General features: G+C 40.2%; 1 protein-coding gene across 1 annotated transcript in view; it reads left to right on the top strand.

The window, feature by feature from the left end:
- arg1 (arginase 1) overlaps positions 1 to 26,398 on the top strand; it is a 49,187-nt gene that overhangs the window by 13,770 nt on the left and 9,019 nt on the right. Inside the window, exon 5 of the mRNA XM_060830772.1 lies at positions 21,576 to 21,670. Within this exon, the coding sequence (XP_060686755.1) occupies positions 21,576 to 21,670 (95 nt within the window). The remainder of the gene's footprint in view (positions 1 to 21,575; positions 21,671 to 26,398) is intronic.

Raw genomic sequence — 26,398 nt, 5'->3', positions numbered from 1 at the left:
TGTATATCTAAATAATACTTCAATGGTATGAGCGTTTCTGCCTCTTCCACCCACACAGGCAGTGATTCCAAATTCCCACCATCCTCTAAGTGAAAAGAAAATTGCTTCCCATCTTCTCCTAAACCACCTGCCCTCTGATCACTGATCCCTCCATCAGGAAGGAAATTTCCTTCCTATCTATGCCCCTCATAATTTTATACTTCTCCAACATGCCTCCTCTTCAGTGTCCTCTGCTCCAAGGAAAAAACCCTAGTCTCTTCATTCACTTCTTATAACCAGAACGCTAATGTAAATTGGCAACATCCTAGTAAATCTCCTCTGATACTCTGAAATTTAATTATTCTCTCCTATAATGTGGATTCCAGATCTACAATACTCTAGATGTGGCCTAACCAATATTTACACGTTCCTGCTTAACACATGCCATGACTAATAAAGGCAAGTATTGCATAAGCTTTCGTAAATACTTTATCTATCTGCCCTATTATTGTATGGGACCAATGGACATGCACACCAGTCTGATCTTTGCTCCCAAGGGTCCTACCGTTCATCATGTACTCCCTTGCCTTGTTTGTCCTATTCAAGTACATGACCTCACAATTTGAATTTCACTTGCTATTGATCAACTCATCTGACCAGCCTGCCCATGCCATCCTGTAATCTGATGCTATCCTCCTCACTATTTACCACCCCATCAATTTTCATATCATTCACAAACATACTGATTAATCATCTGACATCAAGTCTAAATAGTTTATACAGTAGAACCCCTGTTTCCGTGGTTTCAGTTATCCGTGGCATACCCCGGCTGGAAAATATTACATGGAACATTCCAGAAATAATTCCGGGGGCTGCTGGAGAGGTAACTTTCTCATTTGTATGATAGGATTCGCTACTATCGGGCATCTGTGATAGATCTTGGAATGTATCATCCGCGGATACGGGGTACCCTGTACATACCACAAACAGCAAGATCCCAACACTGATGCCTGCAGAAACCTACTGGACACAGATTTCTAGTCACAAAAACACCATGACAATCATGTTCTGCTCCCTGCCACTCAGCCAATACTGGATCAAATTTGCCAAGTTTTCTTGGATTCCATAAGTACTTATCTTCATTATCAGTCTTCCATCCAGGAAGCTATCAAGAGTCTTACTGAAATCCAAGTAGATTGTCAAATGCTTTGTCCTCCTCTACACATTATTGAAATAATGTAAATGCATGTGTAGCAAATGTGTGGATCCTGCCATGCTAAAGATTCAAAATAATTCTGTAGAAGCATAATATCAGGCTTTCATGTGTAAATGTCTACATTGCATATTATGGAAGGTGCTAGGCTTGATACTGAATCACTGCACTGAGAAAGCTGGAAGTTAAAATTCAATGAAATGCTATGTTATATCAATAAAACTAAAACACTGAACACTAGAAATCTGAAATAAAATAGAAAAAGCTGAAGAAACTCAGCAGATATGGCAGCAAATTAGAGAGAAAGAGTTAATGTTTTGAGCCCATATGAGTCATCTTCACAAATACAATTACATACAGTATTCCTTGTAATAGAATTCAAAGCATTCATATCAGGGGAAAGACTTATTGTCTAATTTATATACCATGTACTTTAATGTCACAATTAGCATAGACATAAGCTTTACAGTCTCCCATGGTCAACAAAAACAAATAACATAATCAGGGTAGAAACTCAAATTGACTATTCTACCAGAATGAGAAAGTGAGGACTGCAGATGCTGGAGCTATCACTATATACAACGAGGAAACATTTGAAGTAATTATCAAGCTTTTATTAAACCATTTTTGATTGTCTGTAATTAAACTTTTATAATTCAGTGTGCATGTTACACACTAACACGATGCAGCAGACTATTTATAACCTAGTTTTCCGACGTGTGAAAATGTATAAATAAAACAATGAATATATTTGGGGGATAGCACCCGTTGATCAAACTAAACTTCATGCATGTTCAATATTAGTTGTTGTGTTGTGTCGCCATAGTTTTAATGGACCATTGGGGCTGCTCTCTCTTTAGACAAAGAAGCAACTGGTGGTGATTTAACCTGAGGGAAGAGGTTGAGAAGGAAAGTCCTTTGTGGTAGCCTCAAATCAGTGATGGGAATTGAACCCGCACTGTCAGCATCACACTGCTGTGTAAACAAACAATCCAACCAACAAACCAATTCCCTCAGTGTTAGCAAAACATGATAGAAGTGTTTCATTTGATTTTGTGCACTTTGTTTAAAAATGGCAGCAAATTTAACCACTAAATATTGAGATGAACGTATTGAGAAAACAGCCAATAATTTGTATGTTTTTCACAGGCTTTGATACTGCATTATGGAAGAGAAATTAGCATGAACTCACTTAAGTCCTCATTTTTAAAAAAACGTGACCAAGGTTATCAGGATGATGGTCAGTAATTGGCGGGCACGTGAACTCATGGGATTTCTTACTCCTGTTTTTGTGTGTGCGTATGCAGTGTGTCCTATCTAATGATTTGGTGTTGGATTTTCCTATCTATTACCATTATGCTGAATATTAGTAACTGATGGCTATTCCCATTGTCTGCTTATATACTCCTGTGCTTCGATGTTATTATTTCTGGAAATAACCCAAAGTAAGTATTGATGAATTGCAACTAGTGTCAATAGATATGATTAATTCTCCTCATTACAGTAGTTAATAAAATTGATAGTAACAAATGGGTTATTTAAGAAAACGTTTCAAATCCATATAATGATCTAGTTTAAATTTATGCAATCCTTGCTCAGAAATTAATTATTTGTGTATTAAAAACTTTAGTTGCAAGTAATGGCCCCAAACACTGGTATATTTTTCATGCTATATGATAAACTATCTTTCTGAGCCTGGTGCTCTCTGATACCACCTCAATATTTCCTGATTATCCCTTTAGCTGATTGCTTTGTGATTAAAGGCAATGAATAGATTACATTCTAATTCAGTTGACAAAGCACACTTGACACACCATCAACAAATAGTTACTTTTACTTTATACTTAACAGAATACAAGAGCAATAGTAAAAGTTTTGTGACAGTAAAACATGCATGAATAAGCAGAGTAATCTTTGGCTCTTAGGTTCACTATTTCTGAACCTTGTTGATGGTTAATCTCCCTTCACAGATTTAATTTGCTCTTATTTAAAATTAACTTTAAAATGCTTTTCTTATACAAAACATATGGAGAAAGTGCCAGAGGACTGGAGAAGGGCAAATGTGACACCCTTATTCAAAAAATGGTGTAAAAACACAATCCTGGCAACTTATGGGCTGGTTAGTTTAACATCGATGATGGGTAAAGGTTTGGACTTCATAATCAGTTGTCTGATATAATTAAAGTAAATTAGCACAAGCCTAATTGAGTAAACTTGTCAAATCTAATTGATTGCATGGTAGAACAGAACTTCAGCATTGCTAAAGAGGAGACAAGAAGTTGAAGATTTTTGTCTTGCACTCAGAGCTCAGACACAGGAAAACAACTTGAACAAAAGGACATAATTTTATACAGCATAAAAAGATGGTGCTGAATGGGTGGGCCAATCATTGGCATGGGGTTTACAGCAAGAACTGTGACGTGCCAATCTTAGTTCTCAGACCAACTAGGTAGATTCTAATTGGTCAGGATGTTGCCATGGGAGTGCAGCAGAGAGTGCTTGTTTCCATTTTTATTGCCTCTTGCCTTATATTTGAAAAAGTGTACAAATTCCTTTTACTTACTTACAACAGGATCCTGTGTATTTACGTGTAGCTTCTAGCACACACAAATGCATCGAACTGCAAACCCAACTGATGATCTTCATCGGTTTCCTGTGTAATTCTTAGCGCACAGTGATTTTAACAAATGATTTCAAATAGCAGAATCACATCCAATGTTGGATGTACTGTTCTGAGATCAGCAAGCACAGACTTGCCCTGAAGAAGGGTTACACCCGAAATGTTGACTTCTCCACCTCCTGATGCTGCCTGGCTTGTTGTGTTCTTCCAGCCTCTTGCCTGTCTATTTTGGATTCCAGCATCGGCAGTTTTTTTTTTGTCTCTAATCTCATTGAGCAGTATCAGCAGCATGTTTTTCTAGCCTGTACTGAACCTTCCAGAACTCGGGGTCATTGAGAAGGCCATTCAGGTTTGAGACGAGGAGAAGTTTCTTTGTGGTGGTCAGCCTGTGCCACAGAAAGAGGTTGAGGTTAAAATATTGTTCTTAGAGCGAAAGATATCAAAAAATATGGAGGAAAAGTGGGAACAGGATACTGAGTTGGATGATAAGCCATCTCTCTGAATGGCAGAGCAGGTTCAAAGTACTAAATGGTCTATTCTTGATCTTATTTTCTGTTTCACCAGAACTTTATTGTTCAGATCTTAACTAATAAGAATGCTGTTTTATCAGCACAAATTCCCCTATATCCACAACAATTCTGTCTAGCGTAATACATTACAATGTATCTTTAATATTTTCTTTAATTTGTTAAATAACTTACTAGAGCTTCCCATTCCTCTAAATATGAAAATATTTTTACAGATATTCCAGTATTTCAACACTGATCAGTTATTATGTCCTAAAACTTTCAAGGACATAAAGCTAGAAAGTTGGTTTCCTTGTGTTTAAATTGGTAGTCCGCAATGAGTGAAAACTTGAATTTAATTTTCCCACTATTACCTTAGCTGTAATTACACTTCTGGAAATTAGCTTGTCACAGCTATAACTGCAAAGATATACTGGTATTTTGTTTTTACAGGGTCATAGAGTCAAACATCAGGGAAACGCATCCTTCAGTCCAACTCATCTCCGCTGACCAAGTTTCCCAAACTAAACTAGTCCCACTTACCTCCGTTTGGCCCATATACCTCTAAACCTTTCCTATTCATGTACCTGTCCGAAGACTTTTAAATGTTGTAACTGTACCTGCACGATCACTTCCTCTGGCAGTTCATTCCACGCACAATTCACCCTTGGTGTTTTTTAAAAAAAAATTTGCCCCTCGGGTCCTTTTTAAATCTTTCACCTCTCACCTTAAAAATATGTCCCCTACTTTTAAATACTCCTACCCTAGCTAAACGACCTTTGTTATTCACCTTATCTATGCGCCTTATAAACCTCTATAAGGTCACCCCTCAACCTCCTACACTTCAGTGAAAACAGTCCCAGCCTCTCCTTATAACTCAACTCCTCCAGTCCTGACAACATGCTGATAAGTCTTTTCTGAACTCTCTCCAATTTAATAATACCATTCCGAGAGAATGACAACTAGATCTTTACATAGTATTCTAGCAATGGCCTCACCACCATCCTGTATAACTGCAACATGCTGCCCCAACCTGTAAACTCAATGGTCTAAGCACTGAAGGCAGGCATGCTGAATATAATCTTAACCACCCTGTCTACCTGTGACGCAACTTTCAAAGAATTATGTACCTAAATGCCTAGGTCTCTTGGTTCGACAACATTACCATTAACTGTATAAGTCCTGCCCTTTATCGTTTTATCAAAATACAACACTATATTACCAATTTTTGGTGTCATCTGCAAACTTACTAACCATGTCTCCTAAAATCTCATCCAAATTGATTATATATAAATGACAAACAACCAGTGGACCCAGCACCAATTCCTGCGGAACACTGTTAGTCACAGGCCTCCAGTCTGAAAAACAACCCTCCAACATCATCCTCTGTCTCCTACCATCAAGCTAATTTTGTATCCAATTTACAAGCTGTCCCTAAATTCCATGTGACCTAATGTTACCAATTAGTCTATCATGCGGAACCTTGTCAAAGGTTTTACTAAAGTCCATTTGGACAATGTCTACCGCTCTGCCCTCTATCTACTTCATTACATTCTCAAAAAAGCTGAAAATGTGTTGCTGGAAAAGCGCCGCAGGTCAGACAGCATCCAAGGAGCAGGAGAGTCGACGTTTCGGGCATAAGCCCTTCTTCAGGAATGAGGAAAGTGTGTCCAGCAGTCTAAGATAAAAGGTAGGGAGGAGGGACTTGGGGGAGGGGCGTTGGAAATGAGATAGGTGGAAGGAGGTCAAGGTGAGGGTGATAGGCCGGAGTGGGGGTGGGGGCGGAGAGATCAGGAAGAAGATTGCAGGTTAGGAAGGCGGTGCTGAGTTTGAGGGATTAGACTGAGACAAGGTGGGGGCAGGGGAAATGAGGAAACTGGAGAAATCTGAGTTCATCCCTTGTGGTTGGAGGGTTCCTAGGTGGAAGATGAGGTGCTCTTCTTCCAGCCGTCATGTTGGAGGAGTGGCGATGGAGGAGTCCAAGGACCTGCATGTCCTTGGTGGAGTGGGAGGGGGAGTTGAAGTGTTGAGCCACGGGGTGGTTGAGTTGGTTGGTCCGGGTGTCCCAGAGGTGTTCTCCCCAATAGGCAGCCTGTCTCCCCAATATAGAGGAGGCCACATCAGGTGCAGCGGATATTTTCAGCTCTGATCTCCAGCATTTGCAGTCCTCACTTTCTCCTACATTCTCAGAAAACTCAATCAAGTTTTTGTTTTTGGTATTGCTCCTACACAATCCACTAACGACTGTATGGATGGTTTTTCAAAAAAGTTGGTATGGGTATTGAAGGTGTTGATTTGATTACATATTGGTTTTCCCACATCCTGACATGTATAACATATTTCACAGAATTGCTGAGACATTGAGGTAAAGTATCTGATTAATGAAGCTTGAGTTTCTGCATTTCTACATGACCTGACATACGAATTTCATTCTCACAACTACTCAATATCTTATGATATTTGGGTGGTAGCACAATTTAGCAACAAAGTGTTTATTCAATATCTGCAGATTTATAAGGATTTCTACTTCCTCATCAGAGTTCCATTTATGAAATAATAACAGTTTGAAAATCCTTCAGCTTCAACTTCACTGTGAGCTTCTTGAATTAATCTATTTTACTCTGGATTGACTTTGAGCCTCAAATGAAAAAAGATATGTTCAATTCTTCTTTATCATCCCCATCCTTAAAGAAGGTTTTGGCTCTTCAACATCTACTTGTGGTATTACTTTAACTTCCTGATGAGGACTTTGCTTAGCCATTGATTTGGCTGCCATAAACAATGGAAAATATTTGGAACTTGTTCCTATAACTGTTCCACTTCTTTAACTTCATTTGGGATTTCTGTGATTATAGGTAAAGCTGTAATTTTTACTCCTGTCAAATCATTATCTAGGACTAAGTCAAATGAATCCACCCACTGATCTGAAAAGTCACACTCCAATTATACTTTGTATGATTGAATTGGAATAGATTCTCCATTTATTAACACCTTGGTTTTGCACTTTCTGGAAGGAAAACTCTTCTTTTCCAGTATAAGAGATTGAGTAGCTTCTGTGTCTAATAACATAGATCATTTGAAGAAAAAGGAGTTTTATATATATATCTCTCTCTCCTTTATATATCTCTATTCTCCTCTTCTGAACTTTCAGTTTCCTGGATGAGTTAAAGCCATAATTTGATCTGTGGTATTTTCCTTTGATTTCCATTTATGAACTCTCATGAGTTTGCTCTTTTTGGGTTCTCACAACACTTGCTTTTATGAGCCCTAACAAAATCCGTGGGCTTCCCATGCCACTTCCAGCATACTAAACCGAGAGAAACCACTTTATTGCAATTGAAAGACTTATCTTCAATTTTCATCTCCACTCAGGGTTTTCTGATTTGAAATGGGGTTCTTGGGATATTCTCGGGTGCCTTTTCTTTACTGTGGCTAGTTGACTTTCGTTCATGCTCCTACTGTCTCTTTCCTTCCTGAGTTTATGGGGCTAACAGAAAAGAGGTGAGTGGATAGATGGAGATGGACCCCGGAGAGAGATTTATGGATAGCAGGGCAGGACAGAAGTTTATGGTGGTGAGGAAGTGGTTGCTGCCTGCAAACTGGAAACTATGAAACTAGCGTAAAGTGTCAGAAGAATCATGGATATAAAGTGGGGAGGGATTGGACAAGGAGAGAAAAAAAATTCCCTTCCCCTCCCTTGTTTGCATTCCAATAGGATCATTCCCTCCGGACACTCTGGTACACTCCTCTTTTTGCAACATCTTCTCACCCTCCCAGGAGGACACCTTCCCATGCAATTGTAGAAGGTGTAATAATACCATCCAATGCCCCAGAAATACCTTCCAGGTGAAAGTGATTCTTCTGTATCTCACTGAATCTAGTCTACTGAATTCACAATGTAGTCTTCTCTACATTGAGGAGAATAAACATAGGCTAGGTGACTGCTTTGCAGAATGCCGATGTTCTCTCGCTAAAATGACCCTGAACTTCCAGTTGGCTGCCACTGTGTTCCTATACATACACTTCTCCCATAGGCCTGCTACAATTTTCAGCGAACCACAGTGCAAGCTGAAAGAACAATATCTCATTTTCCACTTGGGGACCCTGCATCTACAGTTATTTGTTTTACTTTCATTTTATGGATGAGTTCATAATTATCAGCCATTTCTACTGCTTGACCAACAGTTGCAACTTTCTGGTCTTCAACATGGATTCTAATTCTAAAGGGTAGTGAGTTTTACAATTCTTCCAAGGCAATGATTTCTAAGAATTTCACATTTTATTTACTCATAAACCCATTGCCACTTATTAAAATTATTCTACTTTATCCTTCTGAATTAGGAGGTTTGTCTGGCGATTTTGTGAAATTTCAAAAATTTTGTCTGCGTGCTTCAGTAACTAACTCATACGGATCCAGAAAAGCAGTTTTAGTCATACTCTCTATAAAACCTTCAAACAGTAAAGCATAAATTTCCTGCACTTTATCTGCCAATTCACTTTGCATGAAAGTATCCAGGTTTCATTTGGCCACTTCATCTGTTTCAGTGTTTCGTCGAATGACATAATGTTTCCATATTCTTTTCCTCAATGTTTGGTAGGGCCTGTACAAATGTGAAAGGTTGCTGTACTGGATTTTAGGTTATGACTAGGATTTTCCCCATTATGATTTTTATTGGCATCTGAATTTTTAAACTACATAACTTTAAGTGGATTCTCTACCTCTGTCTCCTCTTTTTTCCTTTTGTTCTCTTTCTCTTTCCTGAAATACTTTCCTTTCTTCTTGTCTTCTTTTTGAAATAAAAGTTCAATTTTAAAATCTCACTCCTATCTTTAAAATTCTTTTTCTATCTCTAGTTGTCCCAATTATTTTTTTCATGTTCAAACTATTTTTCTGAAACTGTAATCAAATCCTTACTAATTCAAATGACTTGTCACTCTCTGTACCTCATCCTTTGTGTTTCCTGTATTACAGTTCTAGATGCTTGGCCAATATTTCAACTACTGTGTCTTATTAGGTACTTTCAGCAGGTAATTATTTGCTTGCAACATTTATTTTGCCAATTCCAGCAATCTGATTGTTATTTCCTGTTAAACCATCAGGGATATCTGTTCCAACTACAGGATGATTTTAACCATTTCCAATGCCATCATATATTTGTATGAGAAATCTGGTATCTTTTATCCTTTACAACTTACACTAACTCTACGTTTAATCCTGCATTGTCTTCAAAGATCTTGGGTTACATTTTAACTGGGGAGTGCAACAAAATCATACCCTACTGTTCCACAAGCCATTTAAAAATATATAAAATGTCAGTTGGCCTACCAAGTGTTGAGGATTATCAGATCTGACCAGATCAATGGGCTGAATGGTTTACTTATGCTCTTTTGTTAATGGTCGTATGAGATGACCAGTTTTGTCCGACTAACAGTTATTTTGGACAAAATCAATCTAGTCTAATTCATTCTAGGTTTTGTCACAAGTAAAGAACTATTCATTGCAACACTTTTTTTTCAAAAAAGCAGAAAAGAAAGGATTTCTAATGTATTACTATACAATTTTAAACTATACCCTTTCTAAAATCTCAACAATACATCTTTATAATTAAGGAGAAAGTGAGGACTGCAGATGCTGGAGGTCAGAGTTGAAAATGTGTTGGTGGAAAGGCGCAGTAGGTCAGGCAGCATCCAAGGAGCAGGAGAATCGACGTTTCGGGCATGAGCCGTCCTTCAGGAATTCCTGAAGGACGGCTCATGCCCAAAACGTCGATTCTCCTGCTCCTTGGATGTTGCCTGACCTGCTGCGCCTTTCCTGCAACACATTTTCATCTTTATAATTAAGACAATAAAAGGCAAATAATTTGATATAGGTACTATGGGTTGAAAAAGAATATTGATAAACAAATTCTGAAGATTACAAGTCCAGATTTTTGATTAGTCTAGATTTTTTGTTATTCTTTCATGCTTCCTAGGTTTTCTATCTTTTACCCACACCGAGAGAAGGATGATTTAAGCTTGCAGGTTTTGGATATTTTTTCATCATCATAGCATGAATAGCTTTTTAATACTCTACAACTCAAACAGCTGTTGTTAGTCAGAATTTGCAGGACTCAAAAGAATCTTGGTGCAACTCAGACTTGAATTTTCTCATTCACTGCTTCAAAAAATGACATTATGATGCAGAGTTCATAAATACACTTGATTTTCAAGTTACAACTTTCTTGGTATTTCAGTTTTATAGCAGTGTTATGACCTAGGAGAAAGTGAGGACTGCAGATGCTGGAGATCAGAGCTGAAAATGTGTTGCTGGAAAAGCGCAGCAGGTAAGGCAGCATCCAAGGAGCAGGAGAATCGATGTTTCGGGCATGAGCCCTTCTTCAGGGATGGGGAAAGTGTGCCAAGCAGGCTAAAATAAAAGGTAGGGGGGAGGGGCGTTGGAAATGCGATAGGTGAGGGAGGAAGACAGCTTCTTCAAGGAAGGCATCCTGCTTCTTGGATGCTGCCTGACCTGCTGCACTTTTCCAGCAACCCATTTTCAGGTCTGATCTCCAGCATCTGCAGTCCTCACTTTCTCCTAGAAGATTTTAACCTACTGCGAATCCTCTTGCAAGGATGCCTTCCTTGAAGAAGCTCTCTTCCTCCCTCACCTATCGCATTTCCAACACCCCTCCCCCAAGTCCCTCCTCCCTACCTTTTTATTTTAGCCTGCTCAGCACACTTTCCTCATTCCTGAAGAAGGGCTCATGCCCGAAACATCGATTCTCCTGCTCCTTGGATGCTGCCTGACCTGCTGCGCTTTTCCAGCAACACATTTTTCGCAGGGTAAGCCCTCCTGCTTAATTTAAACCAGCAACACAGAAAATATTTATCTAGTGCAGTCATCTGTGAAAATTTGAAAGGACAAGAACTATTTAAAGTAAAAATTAACAACTTTAAATAAAGTATAGCAGAGAATAATTAATTAACAACTCCTTCCTTTAACCTATCTTTTACTTTCCCCTCTACAATACTGGTCCGATAAAATCCCCAATTAAGATTTACAAAACAAAACTTCTAATCTCAAAACCAGGCAGCTTTTGGTTCTTCTCTGTATTCCTGCCACCTTCTTGGGGATTCTGCTTCACAGGTTACTGATTGATAAAGGTACCTTTAAGAGACTACCTTTTTTTGGGTAGTCTTTACAAGGTGGCTTGGTATTTTTCGTCCCACCTGTTCAATTTTCCCCAGTCCTATACCACCAAAGTATTATTAGCTTTAAAGATTGTCAACATACGAAATTCAAACTGGATTGGAGTTTGATTTTTGGGGGTATATTTTAAATTGATTGGCCTAATTCGAATCTGGTTTGTTGTTTCCAGGCAACCAGCTAATCTAGCTTTCAACGAAGTGCTACATTGCTACCTTATTGAGAACACTTGGTGCTGTCAGATAGTTCAACCAGCTTCTAACTCTCTTTAAAGGTACAGTACGCCCACAACTTCATATCAACCTCCCCCCAAAAGAAAAAATGAACCATCATAATGAAAAGATGGCTTCATTTCTTTTTTTTTAAAACACATTACCCTAACATACAGATAACTTTAAGATAAGTTCACCATAACTACTTCCCATATATATGTGAATCTCATCTAAATTTTATCCGTTAAATCTGCAATAATGCATCTGCGATTACATTCCTACGACCCACAACATGCATGATTTTTAAATTAAAAGTCTGTAACATAAGACTCCAATGAAATAGCCTCATATTCTTGTCAATAAAGCAGTCTAAGAATGTAAGCAGATTGTGATCAATGTACACAACCATCTCCGATACATTGTTTGTGACATAAACATTAAAGTGTTGTAAGGCCAGTACCAAACTCGATAGTTCTTTTTCGTTTATGGAGTATTTCACTGGTGGATGTTGATTTTCTTTGAAATGTAACCAACTGGCAGTTCAATCCCATCCTCGTACTCCTGTAGGTGTACAGCCCCATCTCCTATGTCACTAGCATTGATGGCAACATTAAAAGGTGTTTAAACGTTTGGTGCAGCTAAAACTGGTTTGGTGGTTAAAATGGCTTTCAAATGGTTGAGTGCCTCCTGGCGTGGTTCTGTCCATCGAAATTTTGTGTTCTGCAGCAAATCTGTTAATGGTGCCACAACACTGCTAACGTTTGGAACAAAGTTCGGATAGAATCCGTTGAGTACTAAGAATGGAAGCACCTCCCTTTTTTTTCCCCAAGGTTGGTCAAGGAAATTCCTCGATGGCCTTCATCTTTGCATTCTGAAGGGTCAGCCTTCCATGACTGATGTTATGTCCCAAGAACATCACCTCTGCTTTCGCAAATTCCATTTTATTTAAGTTTATCACCAGTTTTGCTTCTTGTAGTTGTTCAAAGAGCTCTGCCAACTGTACCATGTGATCTTTCCAGGATTTAGTAAAGATCACTACATTGTCCAAATAGACTGCACAGTTTGTTAACCCAGACACAACTCTGTTCATGAGTCTTTGGAATGTGACAGGTGCGTTCTTCATTCCAATGGCATCACTTCAAACTAGTCTAACCCCTTTTGGGTTACAAACGCAGAAATTTCTTTCGCTGTCTCTGATAAAAGTACCTGCCAGAAACCTTCCATTGGTGATGTAACTGGCTTGTCTGACTTTCTCGATAGAGTCTTCCAAGCTAGGAATTGGATATGAATCAGATTTTGGAATGGCGTTGACATTCTGATAATCTACACAGAATCATTAAGTCCATCCGGTTTGGGAACGAAGACGATCGGCAAACTCCACTCACTCTGGCGTGGTTAGATGATGTCCTCATCGAGCATGGCCTCCACCTCCATGTGGACCTGTCCGGCTTGGAAATGATTAAGCCAATAAGCATGTTGTTTTATCAGTGCAGTATTCCCTATGTCTACTTCATGTATAATAATATTCAGCCTCCCCATCTGATTCTTACATATGTCCTTAGACTACAGTAATAAATCTTTCAACTGCATTATATGCTCCTGAAATAGATAGCTTACTAACCTATCCCACTCCTCAAGGACATCTTCATTTTTTAAACTATTTTGAGGCACCTCAAAATCCACATCATCTGGATTTGATTCCTTACCTGCGGGGCAGTAACTAATACCTGTTTCTCCAGTTCTTTCTCTCTACTATAATACGGTTTCAACATGTTCACTTGACTCACCGTTTTCTCAATTTGATAGGGACAACTAAATCTGGTTTTGAAGGGATCTCATATCACTGGTAACAGTACTAACGTGTTATCCCCTTGGGAAAATATCCAAGTCTTAGAGCTTTTATCTGCCACCTGCTTCATTCTACACTGTGCCCGCTTTAGGTACTGTTAGCTAATACACCTACTCTATATTTAATTTCTCCCTCACCTCCGATACATAATCTAAGTGTGAGATCTCAGGCTTTGGTCCTGTCAATTTATTTTTAATTAATTTCAAAGGGCCTTTCACTTCATGACCGAATATTAGCTCAAAGGGAATGAACTGAGCAGAATCGTTTGGGGCACCTCTAATAGCAAACAATATGAATGAGATACCTTTATCCCAACCATTCGGGTAATCCTGACAGTATGGTCTCAACACAGTCTTCAAGGTCTGATGCCACCTTTCTAAAGCTCTCTGGGATTCAGGATGATATGCACTGGATTCAAAGTGCTGTATACTGAAGCTATCCATGACCTCCTTCAACAACTTCGCAGTAAAATTTGACCCTTGGTCCGACTGAATCTCTCTGGGTAACCCATACCATGTGAACAAAGCTACCAACTCCTCTACCACCTTTTTTGTCTCGATAATCCATAATGGAATTGCCTCCAGAAATCTGGTAGACAAATCCATTATGGTTAACAAGTACTGGTTCCCACTTTTAGTTTTTGGGAGGGGATCCGCTTAATCAATTGTAACGTGTGTGAAAGGTTCTTCAAATGCGGGAATTGGTAACGTAGATACTGGTTTTATTTCTGCCTGTTGCTTATCTACCGTTTGGCATGTATGACATGTACGGCAAAAGGTAACCACATCCTTGTGCATTCCAGGCCAATAAAAATGTTTCTGTACCTTAGCCTGAATCTTTCAAACTCATAGGTGACCTTCTACAGGTAGTTCATGTGCTACCCATAACACCTCCTGTCTATATACTACCGGCAACACAATGTGGTGCACTTCTGCCCATTTCTCCTCTGCACTAACCTGCCATGGTCTCCATTTCTGTCTTAGGATTCTATTTTTCAGATAATAGCCCTCTGAAATATTCTTTGCCTACTTTTTGGAGTACGCATCCATATATCTTTTATCGTCTTGTTTTGCTGTTACAAGTTTCTTAGTTTTTCAGGAGTAAACAGTTCTTCTGTCTGACCCTCTGCCTGTTCAGGATTTTCCTGCACTATTATGTCAAACGGAGTATCCGCTAACTGAACCTCAACTCTTCGCTTTTACTTTTCGCTTTACTTTTCACTTCATGCTATGACTCCTGAGAGTGGGATCTGGTTACCACACGATCTGGGAAAAGACCAGTATTTCAGAGTTTGTGAGAAGATTTGTAGCTCGGGTGCTCACTGTGGTTCAGTTTGCCAAGTTGGAAATTTGTGTTGCAGACGTTTCGTCCCCTCAGTGCTTGGGAGCCTCCTGTGAAGCGCTTCTGTGTTGTTTCCTCCAGCATTTGTAGTGGTTTGTCTCTGCCGCTTCCGGTTGTCAGTTCCAGCTGTCCGCTGCAGTGGCCGGTATATTGGGTCCAGGTCGATGTTTAGATTAGATTACTTACAGTGTGGAAACAGGCTCTTCGGCCCAACAAGTCCACACCGAACCCTCCAAAGGGCAACCCACCCAGACCCATTCCCCTAAATTTACCCTTTCACTTAACACTACGGGCAATTTAGCATGTACAATTCACCTAACTTGCGCATTTTTGGACTGTGGGAGGAAACTGGAGCACCTGGAGGAAACCCACACAGACACGGGGAGAATGTGCAAGGGGAAAGTTGCCTGAGGTGGGAATTGAACCCAGGTCTCCGGCACCATGAGGCAGCAGTGCTAACCATTGTGCCACCATGCCACTCTGGTTTTGCTCATGCTGGGTATTGGGTCCTTTGTCCTGGTGAGTTGTTGTCTGAGAGTGGCTGTTAGTTTGTGTGCTATTATGAATCCTACTGGTCATAGTAGTCTGGCTGTCAGTTCTGAAATGTTCTTGGTGTATGGTAACGTGGCTAGTCCTTTGGGTTGTGGCATGTCTTCATTCCGTTGGCTTTCCCTTAGGCATCTGTTGATGAAATTGCAGGGGTATCCGTTTTTGTCGAATGCATTATAGTGGTGGTGTTCTTCTTTTTGCAGTTCTGGTGTGTTGCAGTGTGAAGTGACCCTTTTGAACAGTGTCTTGATGCAACTTCTTTTGTGTATACAAGTGTACGTAGTGTACAAAATCCCATGCAAGGACTGCACAAATCACTACACAGGACAAACAGGAAGACAGCTAACGATGCGTATCCATGAACACCAACTAGCCATGAAACGACACGACCAGCTATCCTTAGTAGCCATACACGCAGATGACAGGCAACATGAGTTCGACTGGGACAACACTACTATTATAGGACAAGCCAAACACAGAACAGCCAGGGAATTCCTAGAGGCATGGCACTCCTCCACAGATTCTATCAACAAACACATCGACCTGGACCCAATATACCGCCACTGCAGCAGACAGCTGGAACTGACAACCAGAAGTGGCAGAGACAAACCACTATAAATGTTGGAGGAAACAACACAGAAGCGCTTCACAGGAGGCTCCCAGACAGGGGACGAAACGTGTGCAACATAAATTCCCAGCTCGGCAAACAAAACCACAACAAATACCAGGATATTTCTGTTTTAACTCCTCAGTTTCTTGGTCTTCTTTGGGCTTCTCTACAACAAAGGGTGTCACTCCCACCTTGGATCTTGCCAAATCACTCCCAAGAACAAACTGAATTCCTGGAATTGATGCTCTGTCAATCACTCCCACTGTAAACTCCCCAGTCTTGAGTTGGCACTCCAACCTGATCTCACACAGAGGAAAGCTAATCTTTTGTCCATCTATCCCACAAGTTACCACACTCTCGGGTTACCGATCAGAAAGAGTGCATATTCGCTCATGCCTTACTATCAGTGAATGGTTAGATTCTGTATCTCTCAAAATTATAACTTCTTGTCTTTCTCCATCTGGTTTTTCTGAGTAAACGTTACCCACAGAGGCAAGTTCTTTGTAGAGATCAGGTACTAACTCCATACCCTGCCCTGGCCTACGCTGTGCATTCTCTTGCAGCTCCTTGGCCCTTCTTGGAGTCTCCTTTTATTACCTTCACTAATGCCACTGGCTTAGCTGCTTTTACCACATCTTTTTCTCACAGCGCCTTTCTTTAATGACCAGCATTGTGTCTTTACGTGTCTCACCTTCTGGCAGTGAAAACACTTTCTTTCCCAGTGCCCTTCTGAAACCACTGGCACTGTAATTCACTGTGTCCCACTCCATTACAGTGAAAATACCGGAGGCCTTTCTCCTTCTGCCCATTCTCTTTGGCTTTTTTATCTCATGGTAAATTCTTACTAGTGCTCTCTACTCTTGGTTTTGTAGTGTAGGATCTCTCCTCCCAACTTCTATCCCTGACAGGATAAAGTTCTGGCTGGAAGCTTGTCTTATGCACCAACACGTACTCCACATAACTCTGCTGCCCTTCTCATTTCTTGAACTTTCTATTTCTCCACATGAATTCTTACCATCTCTATGATCCTCTAGCAGAATAATCTGTTTTAGAGCCTGAAAGGTCCTACCTGTGTTCAAAGCATGGACCCATCTATCAAAATGACCTGTTTTTAATTCTTTCGAACATAACGTAAGTCTGACCTGGTTCCTTTTTTTGTGGTTTTGAATCGCTGTCTAGATGCTTTTGGTACCATTCATAAGCATTTAAAATAGTCTGTTTAACCTCTTCTTAATCTCTCGACTCCTCATCTGACAGAGTGGCAAATACCTCACTAGCTCTGGTGGAAGTGGGTATTGCAGATGCTGGAGATTAGAGCCAAGATTAGAGTGGTGCTGGAAAAGCACAGCAGGTCAGGCAGCATCCAAGGAACAGGAAAACCGATGTTTCGGGCAAAAGCCCTTCATCAGGAATGAGACTGGAGCCTCTGAGGTGGAGAGATAACTAGGAGGGGTGTGGGGCTAGGGAAAAAGTAGCTGAGAGTGCAATTGGTGGATGGGGTGGGGCTAAAGGTGATAGGTAGGAGGACAGAATTCCTCTCCAACCCCCACTGCCGGTCCTTACCTTCCACCCCACCAACTTCCGCATAAATTGCATCATCCACTGACATTTCTGCCACCTTCAAACGGACCCCACCACCAGGGATATATTTCCCTCCCCACCCCTATCCATTTTCCGCAAAGACTGTTCCCTCCGCGACTACCTGATCAAGTCCACGCACCCCCAACAACCCACCCTTCCCTCTGGCACCTTACCCTTACCACCGCAAGAATCTTCCCCCCTCACCTCCATCCACTGCCCCAAAGGAGCCTTCCACATCCACACAAAATTCCATCTGCACTTCCACATTGTATTGGTTGCTGCCGATTCGGTCTCCTCTACATTGGGGAGACTGGATGCCTTCTCGCAGAACGTTTCAGAGAACACTCTGGGACACCCACACCAATCAACCCACCGTCCCATGGCCAAACATTTCAATTTCCCCTCCCACTTTGCTGAGGACATGCTAGTCCTGTCTGCCTCCATCACCACTCCCTCACAACCCAACGCCTGGAAGAAGAACACCTCATCTTCTGCCTTGGGACCCTTCTATCTCTACTGCACTTGCCTATTTCTATGATACACCTAAGTGTTTGAGTATTTCCCTTACAATTTCAGCTTTACTTTTGTCCTCGGTTAAACCTAAAGCTAACTTATTTGCTAATTCTAAAAGTATGGCCTTTTTCTTTCCTTCTAAATGTTCTTGGCAAATTTGAGAATCGTCTTCAAATCCCAGAACATCTTCAGCAATTTTAAGAGCCAATACTTTCTCTTTTAATTTAATCAACCACAAATCACCAAAATTAAACCAATTATCTCACATACATTTTATTTAAAGATCTAGGACACTAACCTGCAAATGTTTAAATCTGCTGGGATTTTTCATATGCCCAAATCTATTCAAACCTGTCTAAACCAGTTCAAATCCTAACAACAAGCCCCCAAACTGTTACAACATGGGGCAAACCCTTCTGCTTAATTTAAAGCAGCTACACATAAAAGATTTGTGCAGTAATCTGTGAAAATTCAAGAGGCCAAAGTAAAGTAAAGAGATTTTTAAAATTTTTAAAGTGAAAATTAACAACATTATTTCTTCAAGTTTAATGGAAAATAATTGATTACAACTATTTACAACTCCTTCCTCTAACCTATCTTTTACTTTTCCCCTCTACAATACTGGTCCAATAAAATCCCCAATTAGGATTTACAAAACAAAATTTCTTATCTCAAAACCAGCCAGCTTTCAGTTATTCTCTGTATTCCTGTCTTTTTTTTCTTGAGGATTCTGCTTTACAGGTTACTGATCGATAAAGGTACCTTTTTAAGAGAACTATTTTTCAGACAGTCTTTACATGCTGGTGACTTGGCATTTCTCCTCCCAACTGTTCAATTTTCCCCAGTCTGAAACACCCAAAGCATTGGATTGTGTCACTGGCTTTTAAGATTGTCAATATATTAAATTCAAACTGGATTGGAGTTTGGTATTTTTTTGGGGTATAATTTGAATTGATTTGGCCTAATTCAAATCTGTTTTGTAGTTTTCAGGCAACCAGCTAATCTAGCTTTCAACTAAGTGTTACACTGTTATTGAGAACACATGGTGCTGTCAGGTAGCTTTACCTGCCTTTAACTTTCTTAAAGGTACAGTACACCTACATCTTCACAACAGCAGTCCAATGTCTATTTTAATTTATAGTCAGAAAGAAAGAAAAAGGTCTATTAAAAAAGCAGATGGGATCTTGGGATTCATAAGTAGAAGCATTAAGTGCAAAAGTGGGAAAGTTATGCTGAACCCTTGTAAATTTCTGGCTAGACTCCAACTAAACTGTGTCCAGTCTGGCCACCACATTTTAAGGTAAATGGACAGCATGGTAGCTCAGCGGTTACCACTGCTGCCTCACAGAGTCAGGGACCTGGATTCAATTCCAGCCTCTGGTGACTGTCTGTGTGGAGTTTGCACATAGTTCCTGTGTCTGTGTGGGTTTCTTTCGGGTGCTTTGATTTCTCCCACAATTCAAAGATGTGCAGGTAAGATGAATTGGCTGTGCTAAATTGCCCATAGTATTCAGGAAGTTGTAGGCTAGGTGCATTAGTCTGGGGTAAATATAGAGTAGGTGGAATGGGTCTGGGGTGGGTACTCTTCTATGAAATGATAAGGACCAGGCAGCATATATGAAGGGAATACAGAGTTAATGTTTGGTATCCAGTGAGCCTTTTTCAGAACAATACCTTTTATTCTACAGTAGCAAGTTTAGATAAGAGAAACAAAGAAAATAACTCTTCCCTTTTGCTCATGGTAGAAGGACAAGAAAACATATTTAGGATTATGGGAAAGAGATACAGAAAGAATACAAAGAGGATTTTTTTATCTGCAGTGAGTAATAATTGGATCTTATAAGGGTGGTGAAGGCAGAAACGATCAATGATTTGAAAAAGACATTTAAAAATAATACATTTACAGGGCTGCAGGGATATGTACTGGAGTAGGACTGATGACTGGATTTCTGAGGGAAATCGGAATGAACTCCATGAACTGAAAGACTACCACGTGTCAGAAATGACTATTAATCTTTAACTTTACTCATGGAGACGTGAGACCAATGGACGCTTCAGATGAAGCAGGGTTTGAGGACAAGAGTAACTGGAACAAGGGAGATTTAATTACAGTAATAAAAGCGGAGTACAGCAGATGCTGGTAATCTGAAATAAATATATAGGAGAAGAGGCTCATATCAGACTCAAAATGTTAATGTCGTTTCTCCCTATCTACAGATGCTGCCAGATCTGCTGAATTCCTCTATCATTTTCATTTAATTGCAGGTCTGGCGTCAAAACTCAGGCACCCTTGGGACAAAGTCAGTGCTGGATTTTGGATTTTTGTGGATTTTGAATTTTTGTGGATTTTGAATCTCCCCTTGTGAAACAGGCAATTTGTGTGTATGATTCATCTATGCTATCTGATTGGCAATTACTGTTAAATATTAAAATGTAATCTTCATTCTACTCACTAAAAACTCAGTTGTGACAGTCTAATATTAGAAATTTCAAGAAATGTGCTAATGCACTGTCAGGCAATTAATTGTACAGAGTCAAGAGTATGGTGCTGGAAAAGCATTGGAGGTCAGGCAGCATCTGAGGAGCAAGAGAATTGATGTTTTCAGCCCAAAACGTTAATTCTCCTGCTCCTCGGATGCTGCCTGACCTGCTGTGCTTTTCCAGCACCACACTCTTGACACTGATCTCCAGCATCTGCAGTCCTCATTTTTGACTAGTTAATTGTACAGAGAAGGAAGAAATTTCCATGTAATTTTTTTTGCAATACAAATTGATTAGCTGATAAAATAACTGGTAAGTACAGAAAGATTGGGTTATTAATATGAGGCAATCGCCATTATAAATCTGGACATAATTTCTTCTGATGTAAATAGCTAGCATAAAAATTTGACAAAAACCTAATAGGACATCTCTAACTGTCAAAAATGTGCACAGGTTCAAGATATTTAGTACGTTATTTTGTAGATTTGATCAATGTGTCTAGGCACCTTTCCTGCCAGGCAAGAAATGTTAAAATCAGGACTAAAATGAAGTAAAATTACAAGATGAAATAGGGCCATAGAATATTAACACTTCATGTGGCTGCTGCTGTTTTATTGTGTTTCAGTTTCAACTGAAGCCCCATATTTAATTATCTCTAAGCATAGGCCACATTGACCAATATATTAATCTGGCTCTTGAATGTGAGCTGGGAACTCTTGAGGATGAATTAATAAACAACATCTTCAATATATAAGAATAGTTTCAACAAATTTGCTCCACATTCATTGTTTGCAATGTGCCAAGTAGGAGGTAAAATTGAAATGCAACCCTCTTACACCTTCAGGTTACCTCATTTTAAACAAATTATCTTACTGTTTTCTAGTGTCACTTTACTTAAACTCACTTCATGTCACTCTCCACCTCTTCCACTTCAGATTGCAGGTGTCCCAGGATTCAGTTGGCTGGAACCATGTTTAACTGCGAAAGATATTGTTTATGTTGGTCTGAGAGATGTGGATCCTGGTGAGAAGTGAGTTTTTTTTTTAATTGAGGGGCGTGCTGAAAATTTAGATCTGTCCAATTTATGTTCTCATTCAAACAACAGAAGCAATTGTCATTTAGTAAATCTTAATTTCTATGAGTATAATTTTCCTTAATTTATATAATGGATTAATTTCTGGTGATTCTGGAGAATTGTTACAAATTTATTTCAGAAGTGCCCATGACTTTGCATTTAAAAGGTATTGTAAGCAATATGTCACTTTTTCAAAAGACATCAGGGCAGGTTTACCTATCAATTATGTTGAAATGAGGCTAGAAGTTGGAATCAATAAGTTAATTATATTGACAAAGTCATTATTCATTCCGCTTTTGAGATCTATTTTAAAGCAGAAATGCACCTCCTAAAGCAAGGTCAAGTTTCCTGGAAATAGATTGAACTCCTACTATGGATTATTCTGCTGCAACTGAAGAGGCTTCAAAACTGAATGGCCTAAAGGTAGATAAATAAACTGGACCAGATGGACTACACCCCAGAATTCTAAGGGACTTAGCTGAAGAGATAGTGGACACATTAGTGGTGATCTTTCAGGAATTGCTAGAATCCAGGACGGTCCCAGCGGATTGGAAAATTGCTAATGTGATGTCCCAGTTTTAAAAAGGGAGTAAGAAAAAGACAGAAAATTATAGACCTGTTGCGGGTAAGATCCTGGAGTCCATTGTGAAGGATGAGATTTTTTGAATAGTTGGAAGCGTATGATAAAATAGAGCAAAGTCAGCATGATTTCATCAAGGGGAAGTCATGCCTGACTGAGGAAGTAGCAAACGGGTTAGACTAAGGAGAGCCAATGAATGTTATCTACCTGGTCTTCAAGAAGGCCTTTCACAAGGTGCCACACAGGAGGCTACTGAGAGAGGTAAGGGTCCATGGTGTTAGAGGCAAGATGCTAGCATAGATAGAAGCTTGGCTGTCTGGCAGAAAGCAGAGAGTGGCGATAATAGTCATTCTCAGAATGGCAGCTTAGTGTTTCGCAAGGCTTCGTGCTGAGACCACAACTTTTCACTTTATGGATTAATGATCTAGCTGAAGGAACTGAGGGCAGGCTGGCTAAGTTTGCAGACAGCACAAAGTTTGTTAGAGGGACAGGTAGCATTGAAGTGAAGCGGTTGCAAGGACTTCCACAGTTTAGGAGAGTGGGCAAAGAAGTGGCAGATAGAGTACAACATAGGAAAGTGTGAGGTCATGCATTTTGGAAGAACACAGGCATGGACTATTTTCTAAATGGGGGATAAAATTTAGAAATCTGAAGCGCAAAGAGACTTGGGACTTCTAGATCAGGATTGTCTCAAGGTAAGCTTGTAGCTTGAGTCAGTAGTTAGGAAGGCAAATGCAATAATGGCATTTATTTTGAGAGGACTTGAATATAAAAACAGGGATGTCCTTCTGAGGCTCTGGTCAGACCACATTTGGAGTACTGGGCACAGTTGGGCCCCATATCTCAGGAAGAACATACCGGCTCTGCAGAATAAACAAAGCAAGTTCACAAGAATGGTCCCAGGATAACTTAACATATGAGGAACGTTTGAGGACTCGATAGTGTTTAGAAGGATGAGGGGGAATCTAATTGAAACATACAGAATACTGAATGGCCTGGACAGAGCAGATGTTGGAAAGATGCTTCCATTGGTAGAAGAGACTAGGACCTGAAGGTGCAGCCTTAGAGTAAAAGGGAAGACCTTTTAGACTGGAGATAAGGAGAAATGTCTTCAGCCAGAGAGTGGTGAATCTATGGAATTCATTGCCACAGAAAGCTGTGGAGGCCAGGTAGCTGAGTACATTTAAGACTGAGATAGATAGATTACTTTAGTGTAGAAACAGGTCCTTCGGCCCAGCAAGTCCACACCGACCCTCGGAAGAGCAACCCACCCAAACCCATTATGCTACATTTACCCCTCATCTAACAACACGGGAAATTTAGCATGGCCAATTCACCTAACCTGCACATTTTGTTTTTGGACTGTGGGAGGAAAGTGGAGCACCCGGAGGAAACCCACGCAGACACTGGAAGAATGTGCAAACTCCACACAGACAGTTGTCTGAGGTGGGAATTGAATCTGGGTCTCTGGCGCTGTGAGGCAGCAGTGCTAACCACTGTGCTGCCCGTTCTTGAGTATCAAGGCTTATGGGGAGAAAGTGGGAGAATGGAATTGAGAAACTTATTAACCATGATTGAATGGGAGTACAGACTCAATGGGTTGAATGGCCTAATTTCTGCTCCTATGTCTTATGGTCTTACAGACCAACTCTCAGCCCCTCACTTGTATAATTCATTTGACAAGGATTGTTTCTACCACTGTGCCTCCTGAAAATGTAGGCTTCTCTTTTGGCTAGTTTGTCCCCTTGCTTCCCCTCAGTTGTTTGGCGTATCTCTGGTGGAAACAACTGTGCAGAGTTGTATGTAAATAGCAACCAGTGACAAATTTTGACATGTGTTCTACCTATTACTTAGAGCAGTGCACATAGTTGAAGCATTGTTTAACTACTTTAATGGTCACTGAGTAGCTACCAGGGCTACTCAGTTTCTGGGTTCACTAATCTAAGCTGAAGGAGCAGAAAGAAGCCATTGGAAAGAGATCATGGCTGATTGGATAATCCTCAAGTCCACTTTCCCACCTTTTCTCCATAACCCTTGATTTCCTTACGATTAAAAATCTGTTTATGTCAGCTTTAAATATACTGAACAACTCAGCCTTGCAGTAAATAATTCCATAGTTTCACTACACTCCAAGAGAAGAAATTTCTCCTCACCTCTGTCCTAATTGGGTGACCCCTTTCTCTGAGATTATGCCTTCTGGTTATAGACTTCCCCACAAGCGAAACAACCTCTATATACCTGTCCTGTCAAGTCCTTGCTGAATCTTACGTTCATTGTAAAATTGAACATTATTCATCAACTACTTTCCCAGTCCACCCCAGCCAATTCAGCCCTCATTCCTTTGTAATTATCCTAAAAAATATGTCCAGTTTGTTTCTGATTCACGTTTCTCAAACTTAATGCTAAGTTCTACCATGTTATGGTCAGTTTCCTCTGGGCTCATTTACTTGGAGGTCGTTTATTAAACTTGTCTCATTACACACCATCAGATTCAAATCAGCCTGATCATTGGATGGATCCACAAAATATTCTTCTAGAAACCTGATGAGTATGCTTTGAATTACAAGTACTTCTGCCAATTTGACTTTGCCAATCTACATTACAACTCAAGCCTTGGTTCAAACATGGAAATATATCGCTGTTATGGATCGTACCTCTCATTTCACCTCTGCAGCATTTTTGTCCAAGTCAGGATGGTAAGTGGCTTGCAAAGGAATTTATAGGTAGTGGTGTTCCCATGCATCTGCTCCTTTGGTCCTTCTAGACAGTCGTGGTTGAAGGTGTGGAGATGCTGCAAAAATAGCTTTGGTGCATTTCTGCTGTGCATCTTATAGATTATATCCACTATTGGTGATGCGGGTTTGTGATGAAGGGAGTGTTTGTGGATGTGGTGCCAATCAAGCGAGATGTGTCAATCAAGCAAGCTGCTTTGTTCTGGATAGTGTCAAACCTCCTGATTGTCGTTGGAGCTGCATTCATCCAGGCATTTCATCACACTCCTGACTTAGAATCACAGAATCCCTAAAGTTTGGAAACAGGCCATTCGGCCCATCAAGTCCACACCAACACTCTGAAGATAATCCAACCAGACCTTTGTAGATGGTGAAGAGGCATTGATGAATGAGAAAGTGAATTACTTTTTGCAGAATTCCTTCCTCTGACTTTCTTGTAGCCACAGTACTTTACATGGCTAGCTTAATTCAGTTTCTGGTCAATGATAAACCATCCCTCCAGGATGTTGATAGGGGATTCATTCACGAGAAATAGATGTTGCTGGCTAGGTCAGCATTTATTGCCTGACCACATTGTCCAAAGGGCAGTTAAGAGACAAACAATTTGCTTAGGGTCTGGAGTCACATATATGCTAGACTGTTAGTACGGCAGTTACCTTCCTTCAGGAGCATTAGTGAACCAGATAAATTTTCCTGACAACCGGCAATGGTTTCATGGTCATCATGACCTGGATTTGAACCTGGGCCCTGGGATTAATAGTCTATTCATAATACCACAAGGTTGTTCCCTTGCCAAAAGGAGGTTTCAACAGTGGTAATGCCAGGAATGGGAAGGGGAAATAGTTAGATTTCATCTTATTAGAGATGATCATTGCCTGACACTGTCTGGTGAAAATGGCACTTGCCAACTTAAGCTTGGATATTCTCCTTGTCTTGCTTCATTTGGACATGCACTGCCTCAGTATCTGAGGAGTCATGAATGAAGTAAATGAGTACTGAAAGTTGTGCAATCAACAGTGAACATCTCCACTTCTGACCCTATGTTGAAGGGGAAGTTTTTGGTGAAACAGTGAAGATGGTTAGGCCTGTGACACTACCCTGAGGAATTTCTGCAGAGATGTCCTGAATCTGAGAACAACTGACCCCCAACAGTCACAACCATCTTCTTTTGTGCAAGGTATGACTCTAATTCTAAACTGTAAATGAAGAGTTTTCCCAATTCCGACTGACTCCAATTTTTCTAGGGATTATTGATGGTCCACAAAGTCAGTTGTGGCCTTGATTTCAAGAGTAAAATAACTCCACAAAATCTGGTATCCTATCACCAAGTCACCTTTTATTTACACTTGTATAGTACTTGACACTGGTCTG

This window comes from Hemiscyllium ocellatum, chromosome 10 (genome assembly GCF_020745735.1).
Source record: "Hemiscyllium ocellatum isolate sHemOce1 chromosome 10, sHemOce1.pat.X.cur, whole genome shotgun sequence".
Taxonomy (NCBI): domain Eukaryota; kingdom Metazoa; phylum Chordata; class Chondrichthyes; order Orectolobiformes; family Hemiscylliidae; genus Hemiscyllium; species Hemiscyllium ocellatum.
The sequence above is the reverse complement of the archived record's forward strand: the minus strand, read 5'-3'. Positions and strand labels throughout refer to the sequence as shown.